Source organism: Poecilia formosa, unplaced genomic scaffold (assembly GCF_000485575.1).
Source record: "Poecilia formosa unplaced genomic scaffold, Poecilia_formosa-5.1.2 Scaffold185, whole genome shotgun sequence".
NCBI lineage: Eukaryota > Metazoa > Chordata > Actinopteri > Cyprinodontiformes > Poeciliidae > Poecilia > Poecilia formosa.
Window position 1 is genome coordinate 954872 of NW_006800124.1, and position 10837 is coordinate 965708.

General features: G+C 37.3%; 1 protein-coding gene across 1 annotated transcript; it reads left to right on the top strand.

Annotated features, from left to right (window-relative positions):
* Positions 1–1039: 1039 nt before the first annotated feature.
* On the top strand, positions 1040–6774 carry LOC103147609 (serine/threonine-protein kinase pim-2-like). The gene is made up of 8 exons (XM_016678535.1): positions 1040–1175; positions 2368–2793; positions 3857–3951; positions 4043–4090; positions 4178–4384; positions 5550–5727; positions 6361–6531; positions 6606–6774. The coding sequence occupies exons 1-8, from the start codon at positions 1055–1057 to the stop codon at positions 6749–6751; spliced, it is 1392 nt and encodes a 463-aa protein (XP_016534021.1). The 5' UTR covers positions 1040–1054; the 3' UTR covers positions 6752–6774.
* The last annotated feature ends 4063 nt before the right edge of the window (positions 6775–10837 follow it).

Here is a 10837-nt window from a genome sequence, read left to right on the forward strand (position 1 = left end):
CATTACTGTGGAATTTAGCAAAAAAGAAATCGTTGTGGTAATTCTAACTGACCTTAAATAGGAGGCGTTTCGTCTGATTTAACTTCAGACGATGGGATAAAAAGGTGCATGCCTTTTATTTCACTGTATGTAAACTTCTGGTTTAAGTGTAACCAGAAAGAAACTTTAAGTAGGATTTCTTATTCCTACGTAAGAAATTCTATCTTTGTTCTTATTACACTTTCATGTAGGCCAAATTTGTGGAGTGCATCTCCTCTCCTCAGATTATTCTACCTGAGTTGGTGGATCTCTCCAGGTCCTGTTGAGGTCTTTGTATTTAAGAGATGTGAATACTTTTTCAAGAGTCCAACATATCTGTTGTTAAAAATTTAAACCACTGTAGTCAAGACATACAACTTTGGGTTCCTGGAAACCAAAAATAGGAAGTGAAAGAGGATGTTGGTCTGGACCCAGCCACTGAACTTTTTCTATAGGTCAGACCAAATAAACCTAAAAGGTCTTGGTCTTAGTGAATATTCGGTTTGTGCCCGTATGTTTCATCATAGCTGGAAGATTAAGTTCTAAAGTTTTTAAGAAACAGTAGCAGATTCAGTTACTGCTGAATCTGCTACTGTGAGTGATGTTAGCTACAGTAACATCACTCACACAGTCACTACTAAATAATTCTCTACGGCAGAGAAGCCTTTGAAGGAGAAAATAACTTGAAGTAGTACTTTGTGTAAGCTAGCTTACACAAATATGTGAACTAGCTTATTATGTTTGCTAGTATCTAGCCTCAGAATATTCAGTTTAATACAGTTTATTTACATAGCACCAAGTCACAACAATTGTAATCTCAGGGCACATTATGAAAGAAAAAGATATAAAACAATACAGCCTGATCGCTGATTCAAATTTTATTACAGATGCTTGTACTTTATAAATTGTTGGAATATGATCCAGAACAGGTAAGGGCGAAATTTCAACTTTGGTACATTTTCAAATGTCAACGACTTTGGAATGGAACATCTCCTCATTGTGATGACTCTAGAACATTGGTAATGATTTCACTCCAATGTGTACGAGTACACGCCGCACCTACCGACAGACGCCGTTATTTGATGTTACACAGAAACTACCTTTAAGCTTCTTCAGCAAAATGGTGACGTCTGCTTCTAAGTCTGGAAAACAACAAGGTAAGATTAAAAGGTTTGTAAAGGAAGAACAATCTGAACATCATGAAATTACATTTATTAAAAGTAACTACTCGATTTATCTCAAATAGGTTATGATAAAAACAGTTGGTGGGGCAAAAGACAACAATCCACTGAAACAGTGAATGCTAAAGGATGCAGTTTATTTCTCACATCCTTAAAATTTTGATATATTTCTGAAAACAGTGTTCCATATTTTTGCCATATATCTTGGCTACACAATGCGTCCAAAAGGAATTGTCTGATGCAGTTAAGATGATTGTTTTAAGAAGATAAAAAAAATTTGTAATATCATTATCTTGTATTATTATTGTACTTACATTGGGCCTGTAAGTGGCAGGAGGCAGAAGAACTTTAGCTAAAATAACATCACTGTTTGCAGAGTTTTTATTTTCATATTGTAAACAGTCTATTGAATTTTAATGCACAAATACACATGCCCATTTTATATATATATTTTTAGAAATCATCCTACACAGTTACACTTTCATTTGGCTCATAGTATGCTATTTGTGATAACCTCAATACAGTATATTATTCTCAATTATATACATATATACACAAACACACATACATATATTTATTTGCCTTAAATTCACTAGAACGATACTTTTTAAAATCTTGTATATAAGATAAATATGTTAATTTGGATATTTGTAGCATCATATTACAGCTATATATTATACTACAGCTGTGTAGGCTGTAGCTTGGTGGTGGAGTCCTCTCATGATCTGAAGGTTGCAGGTTCAATTCCAACTTAAGGCGCTTAAGTTGGCTTTCAATCTTAGTATGTGTATGAATGTGTGTGCAAATGGGTGATGTTGTGTAAAGTGTTTTGAGTGATTGATAACAGTGGAAAGCTGTTATAATAAATTCAACACCATATTTCAGTTAAAAAAAATGACAAACTTTATTTCTAAGAAAAAACCCCCAAAATATTTTCCAGGAAAATGTTTGATGATCCAGCTAATCAACTGATTCCTACTTATGTTCAACAATGTCTTTTGAACAATACAGGAATATTTGTCAAAGTGTTTATTTCTGTTATAATTCTAAGTATTTTTGTTATATGGTTTTAGACTTTGCTGTGTCAGCACACTCCTTCCCATCTAACTACAAGTTCTTGGGCTACAGAGAGTAAACATTTTCTCCAATGAACTCCTTCCTTTTTCAGATAAGAGTCTGTCCAATGAATACAGGAGCAACATGAACGAATTGGGGTGGAGGAATAGAAAGGCTAATGTTGTCACTGAGTTGGACAACAAGAGGTTGTGGAATGTAAGATGGAACAACTTCAACAGCCACAATGCTGGTGAAACTCACAAGGTGACCATAAAGTTTGTCAGGGAATGGAGCAATAGAAAAAGAAGCTCTGTTAAAATGGAACCAGAAAAAAGACCCAGAAGCACCAATCTGTTGCCCAGCATAATTGTGATTAGCAGCAGCAGCAGCAGCAGCGGCGGTACAAATGAAGAGTTGTTGAATAGACTGGGGAAGAGAACAGCCAGTGCTAATGCAGAGCCATCTGAGAAGATACAAAGGGTCTCTCTGCCAGTACATAGCACCAACAACTCACTCAGTGACCTTCGCAAAAGCGAATGTGAGTCCATACTTTGAAATAATTATAAGACAACAAAGGACGCCAATTATCCCGTATTAGCTGGGATGTTAGTCAAATTCAAGTGTCCCTTGCGGTACGCTCTTAACTCGCGTTTTGACTCAGTTCGCAATTTGTTCTAACGAACACTAGATGGCACTCCTCTCCTTACGTAACATGACCTATTAAGAATTACTGTCGAAGTAGAAAGCGCGAACCTTCGAAGGAGTCTTCCAATCAGAAATCACAACTAGTGCAACAATTTATTTTATGAACATATTGAGAAATCTGCAAAGAAAAAGAGACTCTAGATCTACAAAAGAATCCGTGGGTTAAACGTGTCAAAGGGGACGTGATTCAGTTCATGCCGCTGTGAGTTTTCAATTGGACACTGAAGTGAATTAAGTTTGATGATAAGTAAAATATTTTTCAGATCATATTGCATTAGTTTTTAATTCTATTTGCATAGTGATGTCTCCTTGAAGTTGCAATTTTGGTTTAAAGACATAATGCTAAAAAAGTGTAAAAAAAATCATTGTGTTGATTAAATCCATCTTTTAATCAATCACAATAGAAGTAACAGAAACAATATTAAATCTTGTTTAGGGGGCTGTAACTCAATTGTTGGGGAAACGGGAAATTTTGCGAGATGGAGTCACAGTGGACGCCCCAAGCGGTGTTGTCCTGTATTTTGGAGGTGATCTGTTGTTCACTGTTTTTTACAATTAAAACAAAATTAAATAAAAGAAAGAAAAATACCTTACCTGGAAGAATTTATATTAGCACATGCACAAGCTAGCTGATGCTATATGGGTCGTGATTCTGGAACAGATCATGCAGAGTCAAAGCGGCCATTTTGTTTCTGCTGAGGCTAATGACAACCTCCTGTCTATGGTAAATTCCATCAAACAAAAAGATCAGCAAAATGTTCCTAAGCCTTGAAAAACCCAGATGAAAACAAACAACGGACACTACAACTTTACCTTTGATTGTTGCACATTATTAACAATAATTATCTGACAGTAGTCATTGCTTTATTAAAAGTGTCTTCTTTGTAAATATACAGCTGACTTTGAAAGAAAGTACAAGCAGCTGGGACTCATTGGAAAAGGAGGCTTCGGTTCCGTTTATGCTGGCCTGCGCCTTTCCGACTCCTTACAGGTTGGTATTGTGTTTTGTCCTTGACGCTACGTCTCCGACTAAACACAAACATCCTACGGAAGAAATAAAGACTTATTCTGATGTCTAACAGGTGGCCATCAAGTACGCTGACAGCAAGAGAGTGCAAGGTGAATTAAGAGTGAGTGAACTAGTTTGGAACCCACCACCGTGCTTAGAATCCATCTTTCACTTTGCATTATACAAACCAGACGTCCGGGTTTTTTAGGTGGGCTGTGTCCCCCTGGAGGTGGTGCTGATGCAGAAGGCCGGAGGCGGCCCGGAAGCAGTCGGGAAGTTTGCCGCAGTCACCCTGCTGGACTGGTACTGTCTGGATCAAAAGCTCGTCCTTGTTATGGAAAGACCGCCATTCTCCTTGGATCTTGCGCAGTACATCCACTTCCGAGGAGGTCGTCTGCAGGAAGATGAGGCTAGGGTAGGGAAGCTGGACGGCTGGTGTTTCTATCACCTCAGGAGTCTAAGGGCACCTCTGGCTGCCTCAGATTTGTTTTGATTTGTCTAACTTTTAAAGATGTAGCAGCTGCAGTATGTAACTCTTATAAAGGATATGTTTTTTTTCTTTTTACATATTTGTTGAAACTGTCACCATGTTGTGACAGTGTGTTATGAGACGGATAATCTGTGAATAGATCGATCTCCTTCACCTTCTCCCTGAGCTACTAGTGCAGTCTGGAGAGACAACTCAATGTTACAGGAAAACTGCCATCATCGGTGGGCATGGTAACTAGCTTAGCATTCACAACAGACTTTGCTGACAGGGATTTAAAAGGTGTAGCGGTACCAAAGAGCAAGAGGGGACCAAGACAGGGATCAATAGCAGAACACTAGATTGTGATTTACAGCTCTAAGACCCGCCTCTGTGCTCTGATTGGTTACTTCTTGTTGGCACTGAGAGTACTGTGAAAAGGCAGAGGAGCTCAGTATTTTTTTCCACATACCATATACCATACTGTCATGACACAGTGACAGTTTTAACAAATATGTAAAAAAAAACAAAAAAAAAACTTATTTTTTTTCATAAAAGTTGTATACTGCAGCTTAGATAACTACATTTGAAAATAAGACATTTTTATTTAATTTTCATTAATTTAATTTAATTTTTTATTTCAGTCACTCAGTAATGAATAGTTTATGTAGCAGCTAAAATAAATCATGGATGAAAAGGAGCAGAGAGAATTAATAAATTTATATCTGGCTTCTATTCACATACAAAGAAAGTTAGTCATTCAACTCTGTAGACTATTACTGACATATTTCAAATACACAAAAAAACATCCACTTATTCAACACCATATCACTTCATCGTAATGATTTTGTAATACCTTTTAAATGCAGAAAGAGAATCAAACTGTAGTTCCTGTTTTCACAGATCGTCTGTCTCATGTTATATTGTCTCAACTTTGTGACAGTTTTAACAAATATGTAAAAAGCATATTATAACATTTGCATACTGCATACTGTAACATTTGCATACAAATATATTTTCACAAGATTACATTTTATTCTGTCTCAAAAAAAAAAAGTCAACATGTATCATTTATTTAAGCAAAGGAGACATTTTGTTTGTTGTTTTACTTCAGCCTCTCATGAACCAATTGGTGAACGCTGCCATGGAAATGTACAATAGAGGCGTTTTCCACCGGGACTTGAAGTTGGAGAACACGCTGGTAGAAATCGGCTCCGCAGGGCCGCGGCTCCGTATTATTGACTTTGGCTGTGGCAGTTATGAGCTGAAGAAAAATTTCCGCTATTTCCAGGGTATAACTAAACTTTACTAAACATTTAGCGTAGCTTTGAGATCGTATTTGAGTCCTTTCCCAGTTGAAACCAGATATTTACATTTAAACATACATTTTTGCTTCGGCCTAGTTAGGATTACCAAAATTATTTCTTAAACTTAGCAAGAATATTTTTTGGAAATATTATTGCAGCTTTCCTCGAATACGAAAGTTTACATATGTTCGATTGGTAGATAACTGTCTTAAACTGTACGACTTGGGTCAAACCTTTTGGGCTTCCTTCTACAAACTTCTGATAGGTTAACCTGATTGGAGTCCCACTAATGTAAGTCAAGCTAAACTTCTGAATTCGAGTTCAGTTACAAAAAAAAATCTCAAAAAAATATTTTTATGTTTTCTGGCATTTAGCAAGTAGAAATAATTTAGCTAATTCCAACTAAGTTAAAAGAAGAAAAATTTGGTCTGATTTAACTTCTGTCAGAAAAAAATACATGTATCTTTTTATTTTGTGTATGTAAATGGTTTCAACTGTATTTATCTCCCAGGATGTACGAAACTGAACCAATGATCTCATGAAGCTTCCACAGGAAAAGAAAACTGAAAGGAAGCCAAAAACAAAATCCGGTCCACTTTGACTATGCATGTTTTCCAGGTACTCTTCAATATGCTCCCCCAGAGTGGTTCAAACATAAAATGTACAAACCTATTCCCACCACAGTTTGGCAGTTGGGAGTAATGCTTTACTGCATGTTGCACCGCTGTCAATTCGACACCAGGGTTTTCTCCATGGACTGGATTCACTTTAGCAGCAAACTCTCCCGAGGTGGGTACATAACCAGCAGCTACAATTACAGTCTGCCTATTTTCTGGAGCAAAATTCTCTCATGTTTGTTCTAGAGTGCCTCAGTTTCCTCCATCTCTGCTTGGAGGAGGAGTGTAAGAAGCGAGCCACCTTGGAGCGACTTCGTACTCACGCCTGGCTCAGCGGACTGAAACCTGAGCATCAGGGGTCCGCAATGCTTCTGCCAACATCTGACACTTAATTTCCATGGAAAATATAATAAAGTTGCATTTTAATTGGTCTCTGACTGTTTTGTATATGTATGTGTTATGTGAACTAGGAGAAGAGGCTTAAGCAGAGGGGGTGTGACTTTAATGCACTAATTTTATTTTATTGAGAATATAGAATTTAACGCATTAAACGTTTTACAGATTCAATCTTTTTTTTTTCCCTTTGCAAAAGTCCTAAGCTGGAACCTTTGTATTTGTGTGTTTCTGGTACACCCATAAATCTGACGCACAAGCAGCATCTGATAATAGCAGCGATGGATGACAAAGCCGCTTCTCTTGGCTCACTGGGTTTTCATTTTTGCTTCAAAAACAATCTGATGGCACGCTGGAAAAGACTGTTGTGATCAAGTTGCGCTAAAAGGAATTAGGCTATCACTGAAGCTATTCAAGCCTAAAATAGCATCTTGACGCCGACTCTAAACATGATGCAGCAGCACAATGTCAGCGTCCACAGATCACAGATTGTCAAAGAAGTTTCATGAATGATCAGCACTTCCTTCAACATTTGAAAGATGAATGGCTATAATAACACTTCAATCTGGAGAGACTCAGACAGAGAAAGAAAGCAATTAAAAAAGTTTAATGACAAATAAATATTAAAGTCCTTTAGCATTCAGGCCCTGGCAGGGGACGTCGAATTGGAACTTCGATAAGCTCGATAAACATTCCTGATGCTGCATAGGAATGAAATCCCCTGGGGCCTGTACTGGTGGTGGAGGTCGAAGAAGGATGTGGCCTGAAGAGCCAAGAGCAGAGGTGGGTTGATCGCAGCTGGTAAGCGGAGGAGGCCGTGGATGAAGGTCCTTATCAACTGGAGCTTGATCAATGATTGGCCATGGCGTGGCTTGATTCAGCGCCGATAGGTCTAGGGTGATGAGAAGGAGGCGCTAATTGATGAGGCAGGTGAGGCTAGAGAGTCTTCCAGATTGAATTTGCGCTGAAGCTTCATTTAACCAAAAAACAATAAATATCTTTGTTCTTGAACTCATGTGTATAATTTAGCAGCTAATTTTTTTTTAAGTTAAAATGTTCCTTATTCTGGCAATACTTAGTTTTCGATTATAATGTGATTAATTGTGATTGATGAATTAACAGAACCTGCAGCTGACTTGATTAAAATTTTTAATTGAGTCCTACCATCTCCCATCATTCTCATAGTCTTGGCCCCCCTGCTACCCATGACAACAAAAGTCTAACTTCGCCACTGAGAAAAAAAAACAGAGAACCCCTGTCTAGTCTGACACCGACCTAATTGAGACATTCTTCAGTATTTTTCTGAACCTTTTTTAGTTGAAGAAATTCCAACAGATGTTTTGTATTGGAAGATGATCAAACCTACTGTATATCTTTTGTAAGGGCGGGTACATAACCATCTCTTTTCACATATAAAACCAGTCATTCTTATATATAGTCATCAAAGTTTTATGCTAAAACTGTACTGAAAACACGACAACAGCAGAAAGGTTTATTGGAAGTGCGTTGATAAAAATCTGTTTGAAAGTTTGAGACTCTTGAGGTAAGTTTTGTCTTGACCATCAACAGGAAAACTTCCCTTTTTCTGTGAGCCACTTTAACTTTGCTTCATATATATTTTCTCAACATATTTGTGATAATTTGGGATGCTGTGTTTTGCAGCAGTTCGATAAAATGATTTGGTCCGTCAGCCGGTCACACACAGATGGTGGCTAGATGGCGGCTTATGTAGCTGTTGAATTCTTCATGAACCGACACTGACTTTGGTAACATGACGCCAACCCGTCGTGACCTTTCCCCTCCACTCCTCCTTCGCATCTCATGGAAAGTGGAGGAATATTGGTTTTCACTGTCACGAGGGCAACGCCTCGACAGCGAATGAGGAACTACCTCAAACAGCTTTCTGAAGACTAAGTTGTTCTCATAATTAAGAAATAGCAAAGGTAACATAAGCATCCCTCATTTTCTTTTCAACTGCAGCCTCCAGGATCAAACGTCTTTTTTTTTTCTTATCATCTCAAAAACCTTCTGTTGTACCCAAAGGAAAATTCATTGCATGTCATGCCCAAGACCTGCTTTGAAAACGAGATAACATTGTGTTCTGTGAAAGGCAATGTGCAGCTCCGACCTGATTTGATTAAACAAAAGAAAACAGTGGATGCTGAGGTAACAGTGACGTTGGCTGTGGGAGCCTCCGTGGCTTGTTGTGTATTCAGAGTGAGACCCCAAGGCCACGCAGAGTGCTGCTAGATATACGATGTGCAAAAGGAGGGAAACACTGCTTGATTATTTATCCGCTTCTACCTTCGTGGAGCCTTGTTGTTCCGGTTTATTCTGACTTTTTTTTTCTTATTTAAAAATTAATTTCTCTTGAAAAAGAAAAAAAAACTCCTATCAGGGTTTTTCTGAGGGGTGGTTTATCATTTATCGCAATAAATTTCTTATCATGATAAAAATTTGATTTATCCTTGTCACAATAAATTCCAATAATAATAATAATAATAATAATAATAATAATAATAATAAAGTTTAAAAACTGCTAAAACTGTCTCATATAAACAATTTTCTTAAGACTTCTTGCAGCTGGTGAGAGTTGTGGCAAGGATCTCCTGTAGTGGTCCGTATTACAATGGCTTTGAAGAAACATCTGACTGAAGACACTTGTCAATGTTCTACAGTCATGAAATGAACCAACTAACAATCCCGAGGTCATGACACTGAAACTTTGTGTTAGTGTTTTCGTGACAGCTGGCTGACTTAGGGTTCTAAAGTAAGATTTTATTATCTGTTGCTCCGGTCAGAACTTTTCTGTAAGAGTTTGATGCTGCGGCGACTGTTGTGGGAGAGCTGGATCTGCGCAGTTTGCCTTTGCTTACTGACACCCATTCCCATTCTGTACAGTGGAGTTTCTGTTCATTGGGTTGCTCCACAAACACCCTGTAGAGCTTGTGACATTATTTGTAGACTTGCAGAACTCAGTCCTTTTGTGAAGAATATGAACAAGGCCACATTTAACTTGGCCCCTGGTGATCAGTGTTACCATTGATAGGCTGAGTTTGGAGGGCTGGGAGCGGGAGACAGAACTCCGGCATATGATTATGGACTTAGGCATAAAATAAAGCAAATATTATGGTACAAAGAATAAAAAATGCTTCTAATAGATAAGCATCAATCAGTTTGTTCATGTCATATGGTACATAGATTAACTTTTTGTCTGCACTGTATATCAGTAGATGACTGACAGCTCCTTTTGCTGTTTTACAATCTCCATTCATGCATTTTTGTTGATTGTTTCAAGTTGCAACGTTGCATATTAATTAACTTTTGCATGTAAATACATGAGATTTTAGCCATGTGGCTAATTTCCATCTCCTTTGGCAGGTTGATGTGTGTGATATTTAATAATAATTATAAAAATGAAGAAGCCTCAAACAACTTCACAAAAATAACTCTTCATAAAGGAAAAAAGAGGGTAATTAAACTGCAATTTGTAGTCCATAATGGCAGCAAAATAAAAAGAACTGTATACAGTTAAACATAGCGTAGTCATTTGGTAGAGTACAGTTAGCATACAGTTAGTTAAGTTAGCCAAAAGTTAGCTAACTGTATGCTAGCAGACAGGTTTTTTTATTTTAAACAAGGGACCTACAATAACAAAATAGAACACTAAATACAACTTCCATGGGCATTACAGAACATAGAGTAATAGTTTACAGTGTTAATATCAAACTGGTGCATTGACTTGCAGTTCTTCAAGGGTAGTTATTATCTCAATAGCTGTAGCTTCTGAGCATATGGATTCAATGCCAATATTAATAGAAGACAATAAAATCTGAAAATTAGACTTTTGCTGTAAGTATTCGGAGGTATGGATATAATATTTACCATACATAATAAAAAGTTAACATATAAAAGTTCTATTTTAACATGTTTACATTTCCCCATCCCAAATAAAACAACATTATGTCAAAGTAATATTCATATTCTTTTGATGGAAAAAAAATGACATATCCTTCCAGAATATTTTGGTGTAGCAACTATTTAATGGTAACTAAGAGGTAGAGTACAGTTAGTTTAGCTGGGTG